This window comes from Tachypleus tridentatus, chromosome 6 (genome assembly GCF_004210375.1).
Source record: "Tachypleus tridentatus isolate NWPU-2018 chromosome 6, ASM421037v1, whole genome shotgun sequence".
Classification (NCBI taxonomy): Eukaryota; Metazoa; Arthropoda; class Merostomata; order Xiphosura; family Limulidae; genus Tachypleus; species Tachypleus tridentatus.
The window spans coordinates 49,485,198-49,511,070 of record NC_134830.1 but is presented as its reverse complement, the minus strand read 5'-3'; the positions used below and the strand labels follow the sequence as shown (position 1 = coordinate 49,511,070).

At 33.3% G+C, this 25,873-nt stretch overlaps 1 protein-coding gene across 3 annotated transcripts in view; it reads left to right on the top strand.

The window, feature by feature from the left end:
• The first annotated feature begins 7,696 nt into the window (after positions 1 to 7,696).
• Positions 7,697 to 25,873, top strand: part of LOC143252448 (prostatic acid phosphatase-like) — a 28,239-nt gene continuing 10,062 nt past the window's right edge. For 2 of the 3 annotated variants that reach the window (XM_076504572.1, XM_076504570.1), the window contains exons 1-7: positions 7,702 to 8,397; positions 11,323 to 11,418; positions 19,229 to 19,309; positions 20,808 to 20,960; positions 21,336 to 21,431; positions 23,636 to 23,725; positions 23,931 to 24,051. In XM_076504572.1, the coding sequence (XP_076360687.1) occupies positions 8,296 to 8,397; positions 11,323 to 11,418; positions 19,229 to 19,309; positions 20,808 to 20,960; positions 21,336 to 21,431; positions 23,636 to 23,725; positions 23,931 to 24,051 (739 nt within the window). In that variant the 5' untranslated portion in view covers positions 7,702 to 8,295. Of the gene's footprint in view, positions 8,398 to 11,322; positions 11,419 to 19,228; positions 19,310 to 20,807; positions 20,961 to 21,335; positions 21,432 to 23,635; positions 23,726 to 23,930; positions 24,052 to 25,873 lie in introns of all 3 variants that reach the window. The other variant, XM_076504571.1, reaches the window with a different exon arrangement.

Below are 25,873 nucleotides of genomic sequence, written 5' to 3'. Positions count from 1 at the left end.
AGGTTGGAAATTGACACGCTAAATAGATCACTCACCCAATAAAGTCAAGCCAAAACTGTTACTTTTGTACAGTAGTACATTGTACAGTTGATATAATAGCAATGTAACCTTGTTTCTCCGTCACAATACAGCAAGCAAATATATTCAAAATTCCGGTCTATAACGTAAACACTGACGTTACATAAGTTGCCTTATTTTAAAACTAATTAACTATTTTTTTTTTGTTTCAGAATTTCATGTAAAGCGATACAAGGTTTATCTCTCTAGCTTTAAACTGATAAACTAGATGGAAAGCTAGTCAATACCATCGCCAACTCTTGCATTATTCTCTTTGATTGATTGTTTGTTTGTTTTTTAATTTCGTGCAAATCTACATGAGAGCCATTTGCGCTAGCCGTCCCTAATTTAGTAGTGTTAACACTAGAGGGAAGAGAGCTAGTCATCACCACTTGCCACCAACTCTTGCGCTACTCTTTAATCAACGAATAGTGGGATTTACCATCACAGTATAACCCCTCACGGTTGAAAGGGCAAGCATTTTTGAATGGCTGGTTTTTAGCCTGATGTTCTATAAATTTTCCTTTTTTAGCCTGACACTCTATGAATGGCTGGTTTTCAGCTTGATGCTCTATAAATGGTTGTTTTTAAACCTGATGCTATATAAATGCTGTTTTTGAGCCTGATGCTCTATAAATGGCTTTTTTTTAGGTTCATGCTCTATAAATGGCTGTTTTTCAGTCTGACGCTTTATAAATAGCTGATTTTCAGTTTGATGATCTATAAATGGCTCTTTTCGAGCCTGACATTCTATGACTGGCTGATTTTAAGTCTGACGCTCTATGAATGGCTGGTTTTAAGGCTGGCACTCTATAAATGGCTGTTTTTGAACCTGACGCTCCATGAATGACTGGTTTTAAGCCTGATGGTATGACAAATTATCAGAACTGAGTAACCTTTGGTCAATTGGTATGGACGATATAATGGCAAAGGTTAAAAGTAACATGGACATTTTAATGTCTTATTCAATGGCTTTATCCTACCCAGTATAATGAAATCCTACGACAGCTTTGTGTTCTGAAGATATAAAAAATCAGACCAGTCATGCATAAAAATTAATTTGTCTAATAATACCAAACAAAGAAAACACCTAGCGTTGAACATCCCGAACTACACCAAAACAAATGATTGTTAATTATTTGTTTGTTTGTTATTAAACACAAAGCTACACGACGGGCTAGCTATGCTTTGCGCACTGCTGGATGTCAAAACCTGATTTATAGATGTCGCTGAGTCTGCAGGAGTTATAATATTTAATATAGCCAGTTCTTAATTTGTGGATAGTGAAGTATTTTTATATGATACGCCATTTTGTAGCATACAAAATTATTATTTCAAATTGTACGGTATCGAAATGTTAGTAATTGGTGTCAATATAAAAATATAAGGCACAAAGAAAAGTTGATCGAATCTATCTGAAAGTTTTGTAACTGTGTTACATCAAGATGTATGATAGTACACTTCTTCTTTTGTTTTACAGTGAAAAACTTAAGATCCTTCCTTTTATTTTAAAACGGCCGTTTGACTTTGTAAAAAACTTTCAGTTCCTCTTCATGAAGAAATTAAACTAATTATGTTGTTTGCCTAGACTGGTTCTCTTTACATATTCAAAACTCGTCAGGGCTGTGCCTCATGGCATTACCAGTGTAACAGGTTGGTTCTCGAGATGGGATTACGGATGTAACACGTTGGTTCACGAGATGGGATTACGAGTGTTATATGGTGATTCTTGAGATAGGATTACCAGTGTAACACGTTGGTTTACGCGAGATGGGATTACCAGTGTAACACGTTGCTTTACGAGATGGGATTACGAGTGTTATAGGTTGCTTCTCGAGATGAGCTAACCAGTGTAACACGTTGGTTTACGAGATTGGATTATGAGTGTTATAGACTGGTTCTCGAGATGGGATTACGGATGTAACACGTTGGTTCACGAGATGGGATTACGAGTGTTATATGGTGATTCTTTAGATAGGATTACCAGTGTAACACGTTGCTTTACGAGATGGGATTACCAGTGTAACACGTTGGTTTACGAGATGAGATTACCAGTGTAACACGTTGGTTCTCGAGATATCGCTGACAACCTAACTCACGCCACACAATAATTAATGTTTTGTTTGTTTGTTTTGGAATTTCGCACAAAGCTACTCGAGGGCTATCTGTGCTAGCCGTCCCTAATTTAGTAGTGTAAGACTAGAGGGAAGGCAGCTAGTCATCACCACCCACCGCCAACTCTTGGGCTACTCTTTTACCAACGAATAGTGGGATTGACCGTCACATTATAACGCCTCCACGGGTGAAAGGGCAAGCATGTTTGGCGCGACGGGGATGCGAACCCACGACCCTCAGATTACGAGTCGCACGCCTTAACACGCTTGGCCATGCCGGACCCACAATAATTAAACTAATGTTAAAACATTTCTACTATACTATGTTAAAATATCTCTACTGTATACCATGCGCTATATTAAAATATTTTTACTATATATCATACATCAATTAGACTCTCAACCCATCAACAAAGTGAAATGATTTCAGTGTTCTATAATCTATAGTATTAACCCTTAAAACAGCGGGAATGTTGTAGGCTTTTGTTTTGTTTGTTTAATTTTAAATTTCGTGCAAAGCTACACGAGGGCTATCTGCGATAGCCGTCCCTAATTATGCAGTGTAAGACTAGAGGAAAGGTAGCTAATCTTCACCACTCACCGCCAACTCTTGGGCTACTCTTTTACCAAAGAATAGTGAGATTAACCGTCACATTATAAGCTCTTACACTGTTAAATTAGGGACGGCTGGCGCAGATAACCCTTGTGTAGTTTTGCGCGAAATTCAAAACAAGCAAACCAATCACTTGAAAATGCTTATTGGACATAAATAGTTGAAATGTAATTTATTTTTCATTAAAAGTCTGAGAAGTTTAGAATGCCCTGTTCATTATGACGTGTTAATTATTTATAATTTGATAAATGTTGTAGAATATCTTAAGAATAAAACAGTTTTTGACTACACGTATCTTATAATAAACAATTAATATTAACTTCCAATCAGAGTAAGCTATCGAAGCTTTATATATATTTAGTGATATAATAATTACCACAAAACGTACTATAATACATATTTTTAAAGATATCCAGCATAACCACACCCCCAGTGGCTCAGCTGTGGGCTTATATAGATAAAATTCAGGTTTTGATACCAGCAATGTCAATAGTACAGGTAGCCTGTTATTTAGTTTTGTGCTTTAGAACAAATATACAACAGATATCGAATACGCTCCCAGCGGCTCGGCGATATGTCAAAAGGCTTATATCGTAAAAAAAAATAAAAAAAATAAAATCGGTTTTCGACACCTGTAGTGGACGGAGCACGGATAGTTTATTGATTAGCTTTCTGTTTTACAACAAACAAAGAAGACATCAAACATTCTACGTAATGGCTCAGAGTTACTTCAATAGGCTTCAAGTATTAAAAATGGGTTTAAATTCCGCATGGGGCAGAGCACAGATAACCAACGGTGTAGATTTGAAATTTAGAACAAGCCAAGAAAACGTCTAACATACCCATCAGTGGACGCAACATTTCGAACCCTTTGACAAGCTAACCACTAGATTACAACTGGCCAAATTATTTAATGTTAAGTGGACGCTTTCAAAGAAATTCAGGTGGTTAGAAAGTAACGTCGACGTATGTATGTCATAACAATTAAATCATTTTTATAGTTTAACGGAGTTTTCATTTTAAATGTCGTGTTCGTCAGAATATTATTTCAACCTAATTAGAAGCATAAAATTAACAAAATATATATAAAAAAGAGGAAGGGAAATTAATTGTCTGTACAGTTCAGTACGTGTCACATAGAGGGCAGTTTAGTTTTAGACAATTTATTCAGTGTGTTTGAGTGTTTTCTTATAGCAAACCCACATCGGGCTATCTGCTGAGTACACCGAGGGGAATCTAACCCCTGATTTTAGCGTTGTAAATCCGTAGCCTTACCGCTGTACTAGCGGGGGACTAAATTATTCACTTGCTCAAACGTTTACATGACAAACATGACGAAGTTCACATACGTTAACATGTTCTCTACAAGTTAAAAATATTTTTTATCTGAATCGGGCACCAACAAGGGTATTTTATTGATATTATAAATAATATATTATTTTTCCTCGTTGCGTCTTGTCTCAAACTAATTCAAATATTTAATCTACTTTTTACCACGTGTAGTTATAAACTGTTATTCCACATGTTAAGTTTCCAGGTTACATGCTGGTTGTATCACAAACTGTTGACCTTGCTGTGTTTCCATATTCCATGCTGGCTGTTTTACAAGCAGTTGACCGTGTTCTGTTTCCAGGTTACATGCTGGTTGTGTCACAAGCTGTTGACCATGTTCTGTTTCCAGGTTACATGATGGTTGTATCACAAACTGTTGACCTTGTTTTGTTTCCAGGTTACATGCTAGTTGTGTCACAAGCTGTTGACCTTGCTCTGTTTCAGGTTACATGCTAGTTGTGTCACAATCTGTTGACCTTTCTCTGTTTCCAGGTTACATGCTGGTTGTATCACAAACTCTTGACCTTGCTCTGTTTCCAGGTTACATGCTAGTTGTGTCACAAGCTGTTGACCATGTTCTGTTTCCAGGTTACATACTGATCATTCATTACTCCTCTTATCTCTGAAGTTAAAATACATTGGCTAGAATATCGTACAGTTTATTAGGTTTTCTAAAATAGGATAAAATGTTTATGAAAACGTCACTACAAAATACTATATTGTTTTACAGATTCTTTACACTGAAGGTAGTGTGTTACTTCTTACAGTGACTACAAAACACGGAGTAAAGTTTGGTGAAAGTCACTTTATCAGACAGTAATCTCTATATAGAGGTGGATCCGTTTAAATATGGCGGTCTGTGCATTGTGTATAGTACCGCATATGTCAGTTCTTCGAGGAAAACCGAGCCAAAGGGATAGAGACAAAAACCTTTTCCCCAATCAAGTATGGAACTTGAAGTCTAGAAAGTGAACTGCAAAAATATCGATTTTCTTCCTCTCTGTCAGCTGTATTTCGTGCACCACAGTATGCCCACGATTAGCCTATACACCAAAACACTCCCTAAGATGTGCCTTCTCACACCTATAGCAGCATGTAACATTCAGTAACTTATTATGTGTTTTATATGGAAGCAGATAATCTACCGTACACCTCTTACCGCGGCACGCAGTATCTTGGGCATGACTTACCTTGCTTCAAGAAGTCATATCTGTAGATTATATTATGGCTCCCAACAAAATAGAACCGAATAAGTTGTTGAAATTGTGCCTTACATCTATAAGTTATACCTCCTTTGGAAGTCAAAACTTCGGCTCTTAGAAAATGCAGAGACTAGTAACAAAAATCTTATTTTAAAATGATGGTATGTTGGAACGGTAGAATATGAGATAGTAGAGAACTCCTATCTTTACCACCTAACGTGTACATCAACCCTGTGAGTGCAGTGATGTGTGATTTAGATCCCCCCACCCCAAAAGATATCTAATTGTTGATACTTTTCCATCCCAGTAATTTTAGAATAAAAAGTTTTCGTTACTATTATTATATAACACAACGTAATGTGCCTTCATCTGAGTAATATTTTAGACAAAGTAGTGTGTGTGTGTGTTTTTTTTATAGCAAAGCCACATCGGTTTATCTGCTGAGCCCACCGAGGGGAAATCGAACCCCTGATTTTAGGATTGTAAGTCCGTCGACTTACCGCTGTACTAGAGTGGGATAGACAAAATAGATACTTTAGGTTTTCAATTTGTACTTTTCAACTACACCTAGCTCAGCTGTTGTCTACAGCAATGTTTCTCAAAGGGAATGTATGTTTTTATGATTGATGAAATATGTTTTTTAATGTGTTATTTTTATGTCTTTCCTAACTACCTGAAACTACTTAAACACAAGGAAAAACTTAAACACGCTTTCTACAGAATGATATAAAAAACATCTTTAAAAGTTTATCATCAAAATCTGTTCCACTAACCACTTATTACTTACTCGTCTCCACAGCTAGGAATTAATTTTTTTACTTATTTTGGAAATGTGGCCTTGGATTTTTAAACTAGAAATTCTCAAGTCATAACCCAAGAAACTAGAGAAAATCATATCAGTAGTATAAATATATGAGCGTAACCAGCGGGACTCGTACAAATCCCCTTCCAAGGCAAGTAGAAGTCCAACACGTGATAATTTTGTTTATCCATCGTTTTTACGCACACCTGGTAAAGGTTATAATGAAGAGGAATATTTGTTGAACACTTGTACATTACAAACGTACAAACACATGAAGTAATTTTTCGTGGAACGTGTACGAGTAGTTAATTAAAGCCCAGTTGTTGGAAGTAGATAGCGGAGAAATTTGCGTATAAACTTTCCCAGTATATGAAAAACTTTCTCCCAAGGCAGTAGTATCTATAGTCAATCACTCTGTTTCCTACACAGTGAGGTTCGATTTTTCTAACCTCACGCAAAGCCCTAGCCGTCCCTAATTTAATTAGAAAGACTAGAGGGAAGTCAACTAGTCATCATCACTCACCGCCAATACTTGGACTACTCTTTTACCAACGAATAGTAGAATTAACTGTGGAATTATAACGCTCTCACGGCTGAAAGGGTGAGCATATTTGGTGGTACATGGATTTGAACCCGCGCCCCTCAGATTGGGAGTCAAGTTCCTAAACACGTGGCTATGCTGGGCTAATTTGTTTGTTTGTTTTTGAATTTTGCACAAAGCTACTCGAGGGCTATCTGTGCTAGCCATCCCTAATTTAGCAGTGTAAGACAAGAGGGAAGGCAGCTAGTCATCACCACCCACCGCCAACTCTTGGGCTACTTTTTTACCAACGAATAGTGGGATGGACTATTACATTATAACGCCCCCACGGCTGAAAGGGCAAACATGTTTGGCGCGACGGGGATGCGAACCCGCGATCCTCAGATGACGAGTCGCACGCCTTAACCCACCTGATGATTGTGAAAGTAACGTATGGCTTCGATATAAATCGATTTATGGGATCATCCAAATTTCTAGACCCATTACTAAGAGTTTAAGAAAGTGTGGTTTCAAGTTTTTTATTTTATATTAAACTTTTATGTAAACTAATACATTTAAAGAATATCGACATAATTTATGTGTAATTAACATTTATATTTATTTTTGTTCGCTGTACTGAGTAAAAGACAACTTAAAGCAGGATAAATACAATAACGCCACTATATGTCAAGATGGAAGAAGTAAATGTTGAATGTTTTCTGTTTTGTTTTGTTTTATTTACCGTGTTTCTCCGATAATAAGACCTACCCATAAAATAAGACCTAGTGTGATTTTTGGGGATAGTTTTAATATAAGCCCTAGTTAAGAGTGGCAGGAAGAGGAAAGAAATAAAAAAAAATTAATTTATTAATTAGTTTAATAGTTAGTTAATTAGTTTGTTTAAGTATTAATCAGTTAGTTTAATAGTTTAATAATAGTTTATTTTAAATGGTTAGTTTAATAGTGTTACTTTGTAACTTCATTTTTTAATATATCAAAATAAGACATCCCCCGAAAATAAGCCCTAGTGTCATATTTTGGAGTGAAAATTAATATAAGCTCTGTCTCATTTTCGGAGAAACACGGTAGTAATAGATGTGTAGGAGCTGGAATGTATTACGTATGGTAGTTGTGGTTGCATTCTCTACCATTAGTGCAAACGTTTTTAGTTTACATATTCTGGGATGTAGACGGGTGGTTAATAGTATTTAAAGACAACATCTAAACTCAATATATTTTTAAAATTTTCGAGCTTAATCTCTTGTTGTACGTGTAATAGTCTGTTGTTATTTTTTTAGTGCTAATGTTGAAGTCCTAGTATGTTAGTAGTAATGATGTTAAACGTGTGAAGGCTATAGAGGAAACTTCTGAAGTCGGGTAATTTTAAAACCTTTTTACGAGTTTAGTACAGACCAAAACTTGCGTGGGTTGCAGCTCAAATCTTTCCAATTCGAATAACAATAAAGTCAAAGGCTTTTAAAACACAATTTTTTCTTTTATCTTAAACTTTTAAGTAAAAAATTATACATTTGAAAATATCAATTTTCTTTTCATCGACATTTGTATTTTTGTTACCCAACATTATTACAAGCTGGGAATTTGTTTTACATCACTTGCATTATATTTTATAAATACGATAGTGTTCTGCTTTTGAAATGTTAATCAGAAAGTATTTCCTGGATATTTTCTACTGTGTATTTTTACAAATACTGATAGTGAAAGCGGGTGATCAAAGCTCACTTCAACTTCTTCAAATTGTAAGTTATATTTTTAATCTAATTTACATAATTTAATGTAAAAATAGAGACCGGTTATATTTTTGCTATTTCACCATTTGAAACAGTTATCAAAAGACTAGAATTAATGTATGGGAAAAAATAAGCTGGATTTATAGATATTTTTTTATAATAATAATAATAAAGTTACACGTTATTATGATTGCAAGTCAGTGGTATGTAAATATAAGATGTAAAGTGTGTTTTTAAATATTTTTCTAATCATTACAAATTGCTACTCAGGAGGTCTGTATTTCAGTTTCAGAATGTGCTTATTACACTAATGATTGTGGTATTTAAATTCCAGTTAAATACTTTTTTTTTTGTATATGCTGTTCAAAAACCATTACAGGTTTGAATAAAAATGCATTTGTCTAGGTCTTAAGTTTTGCCAAATCCACACAGTTATATCTAATGGTCCTAAGTGACCAATTTACTGGAAAAAAGCATATATTCTTCACTGAAAGTTATTGGTATGTTCTTGTATAATATCATAGACAAAATTACCTAAATAAAGCTTATGTAAAGTCCCTCACCTTTACTGGTGTAATTTCTAGTTAAAAAGAAAAGCAATGTAATCATATCTAATATTAAGATTTCTTCAAAATCTGAAAGACCAGTATTTTTTTTTTTATAATTATTGCAAATACAAAATTTAAAAACTGTTTTATAGTTTATAGGAAGTTCAGTATCTTCCATTTTTAAGTGAATATTATGTTCACACAAGCTAAACATTTGCTTACTAAAATTTTCATTCATGTATATAGAAAAGAGGCATTTAAGTATAATACAAATATTTATTAGTGGACTATATTTGCTTCATTGATAGGGTTGTTGGATATCAAATGTTATTTTCTGTTAAAGTCTCTGTTTGTACATAGCATTGTAATGAAAAATAACATCATTTCCTGTGGTTTTTGTTTTTTAATTGGCTAATCATTTCAGCTCCATTTAAAATTCTATCAATTTGGAAGTGCATCCTACAGACTGTATGCAACTTTCATGTTGCCATGTAACCATACATGGAAAGTATGAACCTCCACAACAAAAGAATGCAAGTCGTGATTAAGCTGCTTGGAGATGTGGGGCAAAAGGACATCTTGAAAATCAGTTTATGTTTTTATTATTATTATTAAAAAATTCAATTAACACAAAAGAGAAAACAACCAACCAATCAAATGCTAAATGAAAAAAGAAACAACCCACAATCATTGTTCTAGTGTACAGCTGGCTAGTCAAAGAGGAACAAATTGTTTTATTTTTTAAACTTCCATTAAAGATGGACATTTTGTATTCTTTAACACTAAGTTTGATCTTTATATTGGTAAATTAACTGGACTTGTTTGAATATTAATAGAATACATTATTAAATAATTGGAATTATAAAACTAGTTGGGTCCATAATCTCTTGATTGGCTGTAAAATTATAAAATGATGAGGCTTAGATACCCTAAGAATTTTAACTTTGGATCTTGAAAAAATAATATAAACATTCCCTTTTTTTTAATCAGATTATCCACCCAGTTTTTCATTGTTAAAATAATATTGTAGATCTTTGAAATAATCTTTTTTTAAACTCTGACATAAAGAACACCAGAATTAACATTATATCCTGCTGTCTCTGAATGATAACCTGATTAGAATTGTTGCCGATAAGTAGAGCTTTGGTTTATCAAAGTCAGCTGTAGGTATTCTAATTGGCTGCAGTACAGTGTATCTACAATGCAGATGTGCTCTTGTGGGTTTTGCAAACACCAGATGTGTATTCCCCTTTAAATTTTAAAACCAAAAATTAATGTTCTTAAGTATATCTTTTAGAGACTATATATGACTGTTTTTCATTTTATGTGGATTATTTACTTGCTTCTCTTCATATCAAGTAATAAATAGGATATAATTTCTAGGCAAGTATCAACAAGCTGTTATGGTGACAGTCACTGGTAGATTATGCAAGCTTGGATTATTGAAGCCTTAAATCTTTATATAGTAATGTTTTATAAACCTAAAATTTTGGTAGCATAGACAGTTGATAATTCTTATTTATGTTCTATATAAATTTAAATATCAACATCAGTAGCCTGGTCAACTGCAAAAAATCCAAACAAGTATCATCTCTGTTCAAGAAAACTCAGTCAAATGAGGAAGTTTGGTGACAACATTTCTTTTATAATTTTCAAGCCAGCTTCTCACAAATAAAATTACCTGTTCTATGTGTGTTTAATACACTCTATAAAATATTTTGAAATTTCCTAAAATATGATTTTCATTAACTCTGTAAATCAAATGGTGTTTAACATCCTGATCCCATCAAACTTTTTTTTTTACAATCCAAAGATTTTATTTCAAATATGTGCAGAATCACTCTGAAAAAAGAAAAGAACTTTCAACTTTCTAATATGATTTATTAATATTAGTAAGTAATTTATTATTCCAAGACATGATACGATCCCTGAGCGTGTTCATCTTTTAACGTTAATACCTGAAGGATTGTTTATAGAACCAAAAACTGCAGAACCTTGTTAAGAGTATAATTCCCATTTCTAGTAAACATTCAGCTGTTTTCTTGGTACAAGCTATCTGTTTAGTTATTATTAAAAAGCCAAGTATAAAACCAAGGTAAAATTATATCTGTGACAAAGTAAAAGACTTGTGAATCCTGGTAAGCTAAATAAATTTCTATATGAGTTATTACAAAACAGTATACAAGCACTTTGTTTTATTGGCTAAATATATAGTAAATGAAATGTGTAGTTTTCATTAGATGTGCTAGTAAAGTGAAAGTTTCATGTTACCATGTAGTACAGTGTATGTGTTAATAGATGTGTATTAGGAGATCCACATTTGTACTTGTTACATGTTGTATTGTTATTTATTTTAACTTCATATAATGTATAAGTGTTATTACAGCTTTATCGCCATGGTGATCGCACACCCATTAGAATGTTTGATACAGATCCAAATAAAAATTATACATGGCCAGAAGGACTCGGAAGATTAACAAACGTAAGGAAAAGTTTTATAAAGATTATTTGGTACAGGTATTTTGGTGAGTGGCAGGAACTGTTTTAAAGTTTTATAGCAATGTGAATGTACATGAAAAATGTTTGATATAATATTGCATTTGAAAAACAATTTATGATGATATATTAAAAAAAAAAAGCAAAGGTTATAGGAATATATGATGGAAATATGTGATGTTTTATTGAAATGATTTGTATAGTATACACTTCATATTATTCATTTGAAGGTATTTGACAAGAGTATTATGTGGATATGTTTGTTTATAATTGAAAGAAACTATTAGTTTGGGAAAGTTAATCCATTGGTTGCTTCTGTAAGATAAAATTTATTTCAGTTATTATTGAAAGTAATGTACAAATGTAAAATTTAACCTCAAATATACATATTACATATAATTAAAATGATTTAAGGATGATATTTAGACTAGTCTTTTATTAAACCAATAACTTTGTGATGTATATAGTTTAATTTGTAATAAAGGATGCAAAACTGATGTATTGTTTTCTAAAAAAAGAAACAAACCCAGGAAAAAAATTTTCCTTTATTTAACAGCATTGTAGCATTTTCATCGGATGTTTAAATAAATACTTCTGTTTGTGTAACCAAGTCTCTGATAGTTTACAGTCATAATTATTTCAAATAGAAGCATTCAGTTGCAAGTTTCAATTTTAGAAGCTTCGACAACTCCCAAACCAAACTGTTTGGAGTTTTTAGCTGATGTTTTTAGGTTTCAAATGATTCAAAATAGTTACATTCATAGTAGTAATAAAAATGGTTAGGAAAATCGCATTAAAAACTACAACAATAATCAAACCTTAATGGTTTTAGTAGTTGGATCTATCTTCTTTAGGATTAAGTGAAAAAATGAATTCATTATTCTTGTGCAAATTGTAGTAAACATGTTTTGGATACCTGTAGCTCTTACAAGAAAGACTTTACTTGTGAATTCCTTTTATTCACCAGAATGTGAATTTTGGTGAAAAAAAAAAGACAATCAACAGGCCTAATCTATTTTTTGAATTTTCTACTTTCACTGCAGCACACTAGATCTGTTATATTCACAGCTAAACAGTGCTGCAAGGAAGAGTGTAAAAGATAAAAAAGTTTCATATAATGGTGGAATACAAGTAGTGTTTCATTTTGATTTGTAGTCCTTTAGATAATGTTTTTTTATTCTGTAGGTAAAGAAGCATCCACTACACTAATCAGTTAATTACAGTTGCTTAATTAATTAGTCAGTCGATGAACCAGTTATCTGTGTTCTGGTTATAAATCTTGTTAGTAAAATAAGTGACTTTACACTAATGGAACTCAAGCTTGCTCTTCATTGGTCTGGTAGTACACCAGTCAGACCCAATGATATTCATTACAAGATGCTGTACCATCTCTCTCTTATTACTTTTCTGGTTGATTTTTAATTGGATCTAGCAGGAGAATACTTTGCTTGGCACTGAGCTATTGTCCTCTGTTTTTTCAAGCCCAGGAAGGATCTTGAGATTCCTTCAAACTATAGTTCAATTGCTTTGACTAGCTGTCTTTGTAAGATCTTGGAGAGCACGATTAATGCTTGTCTTGTCTGGTTCCTTGAATCAGATAACCTCCTCTCATCCACCCACTGAGTTTCAATGACAGTTTTCCACCATATACCACCTGATTTGTCTTGAAATGTCAATCAGGGAAGCCTTTCTCAAGCAACATCTTGTTTCTGTTTTTTTTATCTTGAGGAAGCTTATGATACAATGTAGAGGTATGGCATTCTGTGAGACCTCCCCTCATGGGTTGCATGGCCATTTGCCCATTTTTATCAATTTTTTTAATGAACCAGTGATTCCAACTTTGTGTTTTTGACATTTTCCCATTGTTGCCCACAGGAACTTGGCTGTGTCTTGAGAATTCCACTTTTTTGTTACAAAGATTAATGCTTTTCATGGACAACTTCCCCTACAGTTGCAAATGGACTTTGTCGATGACTTCCACATCTTGTGTCAGTCATTGAGCATGAGGTGTATGGAGCAGCAATAATAGATTTTTCTCAATTGTTTACTAAAGTGGACCACAGCAAACAGTTTTACCTTTTCTCTCAAACTGTCTAGATGCACTTTTGCCACCAATAGGTTTCCACTCCAATCTTGAGCTCTGTCTTAGTGAAGTTGTGCTTCCTGTGTCCTGAGGTCAAGTTCTTGGGGCTTATATTTGACTGTAAGCTGACTTTCATTCCACACATCAAGCAGCTATGCATGAAGTGTACAAGGCCCACTGAACATCCTGCATGACCTCTCTCCCACCTCTTGGGGAGCAGGTTGATTTTCTATGCTCGAGATTATTGTGCTTTCGTTCAGTCAAAAGTGGATTATGGGTTTCTGATTTATGGCTCTGTCAGAACCTTGGCCTTGAAGACTGTTGGACCCTGTTCATCATTTGGGGCTTTGGCTATGTGTGGAGCCTTTCCACATTTCTCCAGTCCAGAGTTTGTACACTGAGTCTCATGAACCTCCTCTACACCTCTGTCATTTGAAACTGTCTTTAATGAATGCTTTAAAACTTTGATCCTTACCATGGCATTCTACCTGGGTTTGTGTTTTCCTCCCTCAGTGGGCCATGTTTTTCAGAATACACAGTCTGCCATTATTCCTTCTGGCCTTTGTCTCCACAGGTCAGTGCATCATCCCATTATGACTTGTTACCATCCCCAAGTGTGACCTTTCTATGAGTCATCTGAACATCCCCAAGTGTGACCTTTCTTTGAGTCATCTGAAGAAGGTAGATACTCCCAATTGGAAGTACCATCTTCTATTTGCTTAGTATCTTTCCATTCCCATTTATATGGATAGTTCAAAATCAGGTACTCTGTGGGCTCTTCCATGGTTTGTTGTAATTCAGTGGTTGCATACTGGATCCTCTCTACAATTTCTCTGTTCACTACCAAATTGTACATCACTTCTCTTGCTTTGGATCATGTAGAAGGTTTGCAGTATACAAACTGTACTATTTATGCCAATTTACTTAGCTCTCCATTGGCCCTTGAATCATTTCACATTAGTTCTCACCTTATTCTCATTGATATTCAAAACTGACTGCCCCATTTATCTTTATCATCTACTTTTATCCAATTTTTCTGGATACCAGGTCATGTTGATATTTGAGGGGACAAGTTAGCTGACACTACAGCTAAGTCTTGTCTGCTCTGACGCTATCACTGCCGAGCTTGTTCCATATATGGACTACAGTCCTCTACTCAAGGTTCGGCTCTGTGCCAGTTGGCAGTTGACTTGGAATGAGAAATGTGATAACAAGCTTTTCCAGATAAAACTTTCTATTGGATTTTGGCAGTCTAGTTTCCATAAGGATCAGAAGGCGGAAGTTGTCCTAACTAGACTATGCATTGATTAGTTTTTAACTAATCGTTTTCTTTTACCTGGGACTGATGCATCAGTGTGTGGTCTGTGTGACACTCAAGTCATGATAGCTCACATTTTACTGTCATACTGTTATGACCTTGAGAAACGGCACCAGTTTAGACATGTTTTTACCATGGGTTTACCCTTGATGATGGACAGTGTCATTGACAGTTGTGACACTGCATACTTTACAAATGTTTTTAATTTTTTAAAGGTCATTGGCCTTTTTAATTCTATTTAAGTTTTTATCTGATGTTGAACCACTGTTGTTATTTCAACTTAATTTCCTTGTACACTTTATGATATTTTCTCTTATTTTATTTGTTTACCAGTTGTTTGGTACAGATAGCCTAGTTACTTTGCACTATAAAATGTCAAACAACTACAAATTTTCAAATGAAGTATATATATTCTTTTCTAGAATTGTGAAATTTAGATTCCTCGCTGATACAAAAATTGAGGTGAAATTTCTATTTGTTATCCATAACGCTTTGTCTTTAAAGGTTACTTGTTTATTAGGAAATATATAGCATTTGTTTTATAAAAAGTTAAGCCTTATTAGCTAGATGCATTTGTTTTCCAAATACCAGAATTGGTAGTTGGTGGTGATGACTAGCTGCCTTACTTCTAGTCTATCATTAAATTTGGGATGGCGAATACACACAACCTTTGTATAGCTTAGTGCAAAATGCAAGCCATTATAAGGTATGAAAAGTTAATTGTTATTACAAAATGGATTTGTTTACATGCTAGGAAATGAAAAATGTTTGTTTTATAGTTTGGAATTTTTTTCATAATGAAGTGCTTTAAATGTTACAGTATAAATACTGAAAACTGGCTGAGCACAAGAAATCGATATGCCTAATATTTGTGATAAAATTCATGACAACCTGGGACGATAAATTGTACTGTTATACTTTGCTTCTTAGTGAAGTGGTGTTTTCTTTGCTTTGTTTATATTATATTGCTAGAAAAAACACTCATTGCGTATTTCTATGGAGCTATAAAAGTTTCCAAAAATTCTGTAATGTAGAAATATGGCAAGTACATACAGATATTTAAACATGTACATATGATTTTTAAACCGAACTAAATATGTGTTTCCTTAATTCTCAAACTCTGAGTCATGGAAAATATTAAATGTATGTAATTCAACAATATTATTTACCATTACTGGCACTAGTAAATGGGGCCAATACCTCAATTCCATTTGCATTGCTCCAAATTATCAGATGGCATCTTGAAAAATTAGGATAGCTAACCACGATAAGTGTAATACTTAAATGGCAAAAATGCCCACATGGGGGCCTAAGCCCTCTTAAATATTTAGCACTGCTTCTGATTACTACAACAGTATTTTGGACAATGATGTTATTACAATAATATTAAATGTATTTTAATGCAATATCATTACAATGCTTATTGTCAGCTTTAGGAAGATTATGTAATGAAGTAAAAAAATAAAAAAAAGATTAATCTGTTATATTGATACAGATATACTAAACATTTGGTTACACTAATGTAAGCTAAGAATTATTTTATTAGTTTATGCATGGGATATTTTACATCCAAATTTACATATTTTGAAAACCATAAAATACATGAACAAATATGTATAAAGAGCTTTAGATACAAAAGTAGTATATTTCATTCCTGATAGAAGCAAGCATGGTATTGTATTAATTGTTAAAACAAGAACAATCCTGTAAGTTATATTTGTATTTTAATTTTTGGGTATATTTTATGATATGGGGACCAGCAAATAGATTTTTATAGCAATTTGCCCTTTGTTCAAGAAGTATTTTTACATTTCTCTACAAAAACTGCAACTAAAAAACATAATTTATAACTGTTCATTTTCAGTTGAAAATCAGAGGTGTGAAAAATAGCATTTAAGATTTATCTTCTATCTCTCAGAAGGCACTGCCCAAGAGGCCTTTCATTGAATCCTAGAACTCATCAGTTGGGCTGTTTCATGAGAGGTTTTCTGAAAGAATATTTATATAAATAACATACATTGTATGAGACTTTAGAAGCTGTGGTCTGAGCTCCAGAATAGGTAAATGAAGAGAAATATTGGAAAAACTGTACATTTTGTGAATTTTATCACAAATGGTAAGGGGTTGTTTTAATCATTAAGTACTTATATTTGATTTATTAAAGTAGTGAGGTACTGGTATGAACTTAGACTATACTTTGTAAACAAACACAGAATGGTTCTTTAAATGAAAACTAGTGTTAGTGAAAATTGTACTGCATTATTGGTTAATATAGTCTTATGTATGTATATATTTAAAAAATAAGCTCATCCTTCCTTTCATCTTTATTGTGTAACAGTACAGGTTTTACAGACTTTAATTAAAAAATATAATTATTTATAATCACTTCCTTTAAAATGATATGGTAACATTTCATAGGTGGTTATCAAACTTAACCTGTTTGATCTTTTGGTGATTTTGTAATATACAACTTCTAAAATCCTAAGTGTTTTCAAGTCTTTCTGTTATCACTGTTATAACACCAGTACATATGGAGTACCACACCTATATCCTGTATTGTATGTTACATACAGATAGTGGGTTGAAGTGAACAGGATAGAATATTTTGTAAGAATCTGTGATTGAGCAACCAGTAGTTTCCATGGTTCAGTGAAACTACTGTTTGAAAATGTGCTAAAAACATGTAGGTCCAAAAAGTCTTGATAAAGCTGAAATAGAAACCCTTATAACCCAAGTGCTTTTGAAAGGTGGAATACCTTACAAATATCCTGGATTAAAATTAGTATTAGTTTTTCTACTATGATTATAATCTCTTTAAGAATTTGAAGAAACAAAGAAAAATTAATTAAAGGGCATTTCTTGTATTACTGCACACATAAACTAGGTAAAACAGTTGTGTGTAGTTTTATAACACACCATCAGGTTGCAAACATAATTTCTATTAATTCTCATTTGCACATTATTAACTGCATGGCTGTGTGATAGATGTTTTATCATAATAAATTTGAGAAAAATAAATGGCATTGGCAGTGGTATAAAGAAAATTATTTGTTAATGTGGTCATATTAACAATGAATGTGGAACACAGACTGCTTTATCTGGACAGTGTTTTTGTATTGTTTATAACTACTTTTTGAATTATGGAAATAGTGGCAAAAAGTTCCTTTATAGTCACCATGTGAAAGATGAAATGCATGGCAGGTCATTCTCAAGACAACTTAGTACCCGAACACTTCCAGGTGCCAAACCACAGCATCTACAAGTTCAGTCATAAGAACTTTGTTAAGGAAAAGAAGGGGAAATTGATACAACTGCTTCAAAAGCAATATTCCTGTAACAAGAAAATTGGGAAGAAACCCTTCCAAAAACAAAGCTGTTCTGAAGTCTAGAAAAATAGTAACAGAACCATACAAGAGAAAAGTATCCTTACAGAAGAGCCTACTGTCAGTTCGTCTGATTCCATTGCAACAAGTGCAAGTGAAAAGTCTGGGAAAGTAAAGAAGTTCCAAGGAAACAGGGTTGTCTTCATCAAGTGCTCTAGAGTGACCAGTCAGTTCAGTAAAGTCCAAAAGCCAAGGATAATCATAATTATGGACTGGATTAAGGCTTCCAAGTAAGAACATAAGGTTATAAATGAAAAGAGGCCATTTGGTTTATGATCCAAAAATCTCAAAGCTGTTTCTTGGAAAAATCTAAAGACTTGCCTTCAACAAGAAGCCTGGATATTTGAGATAACCATGACTATATGTGTAAAGAAATAAATGCCTTCTATTGTTGGGACTATATGTATCTACACATTTCAAAATGGCTTCAATAGGGACTTCTTAATTTTAGTTTTAAGGTAATAGGAGGCAAAGGCATGTCTGATTTTTCATTTGGGAATTTTTTAAATAGTTTTCATTTTTTTATGTAGTTATTGTGCAGAGTGTGTTTCTTTTTCTAGGTTGTATATTCACAATTGTTTTATGAATTCCTGTTTTCTTAACAGGAACTGTTAAAATATGAATTACTAAATTTTCCAACAGCTTAAATTTTAAGTTTTAGTTAATTTGTTGTGTTATGCAAATGTTGTGGGTCAAATATGAGCAGTAGAATATTGCATACAGATTCTGGGTTAAGTCTGAGTTGGTAGAATATTATTATAAAAGGTTCTAGGTTGAAGCTTAGGGTAAAATATCAGATGTAGGCCCTGGATTGAAGTGGAATGGATGGATATCACACACAAGTCCTGAACTGATAAGATATCAGATATACAATTTACCTGATGGGTTTAATTGGTTGGTAACAAGTTAGTTTTAATATTGTTTTGTAAATTATTTTAGAAATATTTCAGTTATTTTCTTATAACCAAACAGTATCCCAAATGTGACATTGTTGTTAACACATTTCTTTCAGCTTGGGAAGCAACAACAGTATGAACTGGGACAGTATTTGAGAAAATATTACAAAGGTTTCCTGACAGATAATCCAAGAGAGGTGGGTGTTAAGATTTTGAGTAATGGGAAACTTTTATAATATCCTGATTGAGATGTAGGTGTGTCAGGTACATAAATAACTACAACACAAAATGTTCTTTCCACAGCTTGTGTTTAGACTTTCCTGAAGGATAATTAAGTGTATAATTTTGGTCAGAGAAAAGATTAATATGAATAATAACAACTAATGTAAGTGTTAAGTTAACAACTGGTTTGTTATAATAGTTTGAGCATTAAAATGAGAATACTTCTCTATGGTGGTGGTAATTTTCATCTTAGAATATTGATTTATATTATTACTGTTTAGTTTCAAGATACCCTCACTGATTTTTTTTTTGACATAACTGAAAACATTAATATAGAATTTTCTTGTTCAGTAACTTCATACTATCTGTCTTTCATCACAACCTATGTCTTTGTTGTATTAACCTAGTGGTTCCCAACTTAACACAGTCACTTTGAATCTCATTGTTTTTCATTTGAGATATTAAAAGGACAGATACAGAGTTGTTTGTTTAGTTGTATCTCTGACTGTTGTAATGAGGAGTCTCAAATTTTAGTGAAAGGTATGCTAGGCATGTATCTTGTTACAGTTGTATGTGCATGAAACTTTCTTGTAAGCAGCATTGTATCATTTAGACAAACACATTGTAACATCTCACATTAGTTATTTTGACAAAAGCCTTTTAAGGATATAGAATGTTTATGGTAACCCTGATGTTTATCCTTCTAATTCAGTATCTCTGTTGATTCTTCTGATTTACAGGCTGTAAATTCTTTAGGTTTTTTTCTGTTCATCATTTCTAGTTTATTGGCTTTATCTTTGATTATTCTAGATTAGTCTCTTTTTCTATTAATCATTCTGATTATTGTTTCTCCATCTCTCTATCAGTTATTCTAGTTTATAGTCTCTGTTCATAATTCTATGTTTATTGTGTCTCTCTGTTCATCATTTTAGTTTCTCTTTCTTGATTATTGCAGTTTACTATCTTGCTATCTGTCTGTTGATTATTCTTGTTTATTATATCTATTCATCATTCTAGTTTGTGTGTGTGTGTTAAATTCTAGTTTGTTTCTCTCTTCATTGATAATTCTACTCTGTTGTCTCTCTCTGTTGATCATTCTAATCTGTTGTTTTTAACTGTATACGACTAGTGGTTAGTTTGTAAAACTTTGAGTGATTGTCAAGTCTCACTTTCCTGTTACTTAAGCAGCATTGAATTGTCCTGCTGTGTTAGGTTTTATAGTTTTAAGTATTAGTTTGTTCTAAACTTGTTTTAATTCACTGACAGTTAATGTTTTGTAGAACTATAACCAGAGCAGTTTACAGTTTACTGTGTTCTCCACATAAAGTTGATAGTTTTGGAACTGTGTTAATAGTTCAGTTTACTGTGTTACTGGTATTACATTAATTTCACAAGATTGAGTACAGTTTTAAAGTAAATACTTAAGCTGGATAGTTTTTAAAGCCTCAGATGTATATTTTTTTGTGTGTATAGATATCCATCCGCAGCTCAGCCAAGGAACGCTGTCTTGAGAGTGCTGAATGTAACTTAGCTGCACTCTACAAACCTCAAGGTTATTGGAAGTGGAATAATAATCTCAATTGGCAGCCGATGCCAATTGAAACTGTTCCTTTAGCAGAAGATGGTGTAAGTGTTGAAAACACAGAAAAAAATAAGTTTTGATATTTGAACATGAAACTTTACTGGCAATATTTTTAAGGACTTAGGGATGGTAATAAATATGTTTGTAATTGTATTTAACTGTCAAGGTTAAATTTGGTTTCAAGTGTTCCTCTCATTGTTTCTTTTTTTTTTGTCTCAAACAGTCAGTGGCTATACCCTAGCATTTCTGAAGGTTTTTTAAGAGTAAAAATGATTAGTGTACTGTTCAGCAGATTTTGTTATTTTTGCTAACATCTTAATATATGTTCTCTGCTTTTTATATGCTGTAATTTAAATAATACATTTGTTATTATGTAGTGAAAAGAAATGAGTTAACTTAAACATTTTATTTGGAAACAGATGTTGTTTCCAGAATCAGAATGTCCAGAATCTGATAAAGAAGTTTTAAGAATTTTGAAATCTCCAATGGCTCAGAGGTTTAATAATGACCATCAAGTAAGTTAATAAGTTTATAACATTTCTCATATAAACAAATAATTTTACATTGTGTCTCCACTGTTTAGGAGCCATGGTTGTAAAGTACAATTTTATTTCTAAGGGTGATTGATTTTGTAAATGGATACAATGACAGTTAGAGCTCACTACTGCCAAAGCTGGGTTTATACTGTGGTGGTATGAGTTTTAAAGAGTGATGGTAAAATCCCACTATTAGGTTAGAAAAAGTAGCCCAAGATCTTATGGTTGATGCTCTATCTAGATGCATTCTCTTGTCTGTTAGTTCAAAATTAAGGATGATACTTGTGCATAAATTGTTTAAAAGTTAGTTTAAGCTACAACCAAAGAGCAACTGTAAACTAATGTTGTATGTATGTTAATAAAAATGGTGCATTTTGTGTGCTTAAGATGTGCTACAGTAGATGCGTGTTAGTTCATCATGTGCTGATGTAAGTTTTTCTGTACTTATATTTTCCTAGCTTTTAGGCTTAAGCTTGTGCATTGTGTAGAAAGCAGTATTAAATATCCTGTTTAGCACCAACATGTTAGGGATTTACTGTTAAGTACATAGTGTTTAAAAGGACAGTTTGTTCTTTAATATTCATTTTGTAGTAAAACAAGTAATGTTTCTTATCTTTTTAACTGGTATCTCTTATTCACAACAAATTCAGTATACTTCAATATGTACAAAACTGTAACATCTAAAGCTGCATCTAAAATCACTGGTAAAGCTAAAAATAAGATGTTGCTATGAGTAAGAGATTCTTCTAATTTATAGGAAAGAAGTCAACTCTGAACAATCAAGATATTACTTTTCAGTTTCTGTTAGTGATACAAGGTACTTGGTGTTTAATGTTCACGCTCGTAATGTTACCTAAGTAGTACCAAACAACCACTACACCCATTATGAAGTAAAACAAGTCCTGCATTCAGGATGGTGAGAAATCCACTTGAAGTAAAAATGTATTTATAAAGACTGAAGATGAGCTAAGAAGGTCAAAACGTTGTTCTGTACTTTATTTTATTTAAAATTTTAATACATATGCCAGCCATCTTTAGAATACAAGTCCTGCGTTAATACTATTAAACAGCTTGAACATTCAAGAGTAGTTTCAAGTTGTAGATGTATAACATACTACTGGAGGAGTCCTTATTGTTACTGTATGAAACTCATGATAAAATAATGTTTTGTTTCACTACCAATAAATTGTTTTAGAAAATTTAGTAACTTATTTCAGCATTGCCACAATTTGATTGCCATTGGAAATTATAAAATCCCTACAGTGAAAAATAATTCTGAGTTACAATTTCTCAAAATACCCTTGAATCCATTACTTCCACACTTAAGTGAATTGGGTACAATATTACAATTACAAATGTACTGAAAATACGCTCTTGGATACCCCTTCCTAATGTGTATTTGTGCAAGTTTGAGTAATTTATTAAACAGTAAATAAAATAAAAGGTTTAAATAAGTAGTTAAAAATTGATTTTTTAAAATCTTGTCCCAGTTTATCTGAAGACCGTTTTTTTGTATGTTATATGTGGAACCATAGAGTAAACTTGAGGTATTTCCTCTAGAGTAACATCACAAACTTCATGGATACCAAGTTTTTCTTCAAAGTTTCATTAGATATTAAAGATAAATGTTTTTGGCCTTAAATCTCGAGGGTTTTAATTTTATCAGAAAGCTTTTGTGAGTTAGATTTAGTGGGTGAGAGAAACGGGGTTTAAATGAAGTTATAAACTGTTGTGTTTAAAATTGAAATGAGAACACTTTGTGACACTTCATCATTGCAGCATAAAAATAAAGATTATTTTGGTGAACATTCTCATTTAATATTTTACTTGGAAAGTTAAATAATATAATTTGCATAATTTTGCTTTGTTGTTAAATACACAGTCATTACCTAAGTAATGTATCTTTCCAAGAAATCCAGCCAAATTCAGGGACTTCATGATTATCCTTTGTTCAAAAGTGATAATTTATAGCAGTATTGAACTTCCACATGTTGATTAAAGTGCAAACCAATAGGAAATTGTAGTACAATAGTTAAACAACCATGATGTGAAGGAAAAGGGTTTAATATAAAAGATGTATTGGAATCTTTGGTGTTTTTAATGTTTTAGTCACTTTTGTAAGAGTTGTATATTGAAATAGGGAATACAGAAGTTCTGATGTAGTCATTTATTTAATTTTTCAGAAGCTTTACAGGAGTCTGTCTGAGCATTCTGGTGAAAAGATTGAAACTTGGAGAGATGTAGGGAGTGTGTATGATACTTTGAAAATTGAGGTGACACATCACTATTTAGATTGTATTAAGTTCCATTCATTTTGCATGTGATTGTTTTAAGATAAATATTTTATCCTTTTTCTAATAATTTATTTCTGAAAGATGGTTGTTTTGTTTGATTTACAGTATATTTTAAACTACTGCCACACTGCACTGGTAAAGTATTCCTAAACATAACTTGTCTTGTTTTACTTTTCCCATCTAGAAACTCCACAACCTAACAGTGCCTGACTGGGTAGATCCCATGTGGGAACAACTGGTCAACATTAGCAACTGGAACTTTCACTTGGGATTTGATTCAGAGGTTATACTAAGGCTTAGAACTGGTAAAGTCACCACAGGCTTAATTATTACTTTTTGTGTGGGCAAGCATCTTTAAAGGAGCAATATGCTTCTGGGCTTAGAAGACCAATGTTCAACTAATTTCTATACTAAATATATTCTACTTCACAGTTTTAATGAGTGTAAAAACACTCTTGGAGTTTGTTTTCATCATATACATGTATCGGATAATTATTACCATGACCAACATGATAAATTTTAAATAATTTCTATTTGGAAATGTTAATTTGTTCAGATTTATGCCTTAAGATCCAGTAAGAACATTTTAATACAATAATATAAATCTAAATTAATATGAGAAATTTCAGGAATTTAAAATCAGTTTTCAGAAGTGTACTTTAGTTTTGTTTCATGGTTCTGACAAATATTTTTACTTAAATGTTATTTTACTTAAAGTATCTGGACTTAAAAGAACTTTTCAGGAAATGTTACTCTGCTAACAAAGTTTCACATTAAAGGAAATATCAAACTGTTGCTATTGAAACAGAGGTGTATTTTAAACATAACCAGGTGTCAGTGGAATTTTTTAATTGCTAAATTAATAATTCAGTTGGTCCTTACTGTGGATTCCTGTATGTGGTAAGGGGACATCCCAGGGAAGGTTCTGTTCTTTAAGTTTACCCTCTTTGGGATCAAAACATCCACCCATGTATTTGCTGTGCAGGGTGACTCATGAAGGATAGGAGAGGATCCTAGTGAGTGAGTGGCCCAGCCCTAACACACCACTTTGGCTTTGAATTCCTGTGGATGGGCAGCTTTGGGGTGGCCCCCTTGGGTCAATCGGCTGGTCCACTTGGGTTAGGTTCAATCAAGTACCAGTGTTGGAAGTTCTCAGCAGGTGTTGCAGACATTGTATCTGATGCTGGTGTGTGGGTATAGTGTTCACGAAACCCTGGCATTGCTGCAGTGTCCTTGTCTGGTGTTGTAATGCATCCCCTCACAGGGCTTCATGGTGGGTGGGGTCAATGGGCACTGAAATATTTTTTTTTTATTATGGATCCTCCAAATAAAAACTTAAAATAGGGAAAAGAACAATCCATAGGCAAATGACGACATCTTGAAGATTCTGAGCAGCAATCTTCAAAATCTGTAACACCTGTTGTATCTTATTTTCTTATACTACATTCTCTTTCAGACAAACCTCTAGGGTAGATGTCTCCCTTTTTTGCTCAGAAAGGAATAGAGGGACTTGCTGGCTCTCCAAAGTCAATCAAAAAGCTTTACTTTGGTGACATATTGGTGGAAACATCCACATCTCAACACAGTGAACTCCTCGTGCATTCATTGACAATTAGAGATATACCTATTGCGGTTACACCTCATGCTACTTTGAATTCATCATGAGGAGTTATTGTTGAGAGGGAGTTGAAGAACATTTCTGAGTCAGAGGTTCTTGCTGGTTTCTCCATTCAAGGAGTTGCTGTAGGGAGGCGTATCTCCACTCACAAAGTTGGAATTATGATGCTGACCAATGTCCTCATTCTGACATTTACATCTTCACATCCACCATCAAGGCATGTTATCTTAATTGCAGGGTGCAGCCATACATTCCAAACCCTTTCATATGTTTTCAGTGTCAGTGGTTCAGTCACTTGAAGACATCTTGTTGTGGTTCCTTGACATGGGCTCATTGAGGTGGCAAGGACCATGATGCCTATGAGTGTGAAACAGATCCTCATTGCATCAATTGTAATGGCTCCCACCCATCTAACTTTCATTCTTGCCCTAAATGGTTGGAGGAAAAAGAGGTGCAGTATTTGTAAATGATTCGAAACATTTACCCTGAGGCTCGAAAGTTGCTGTGCA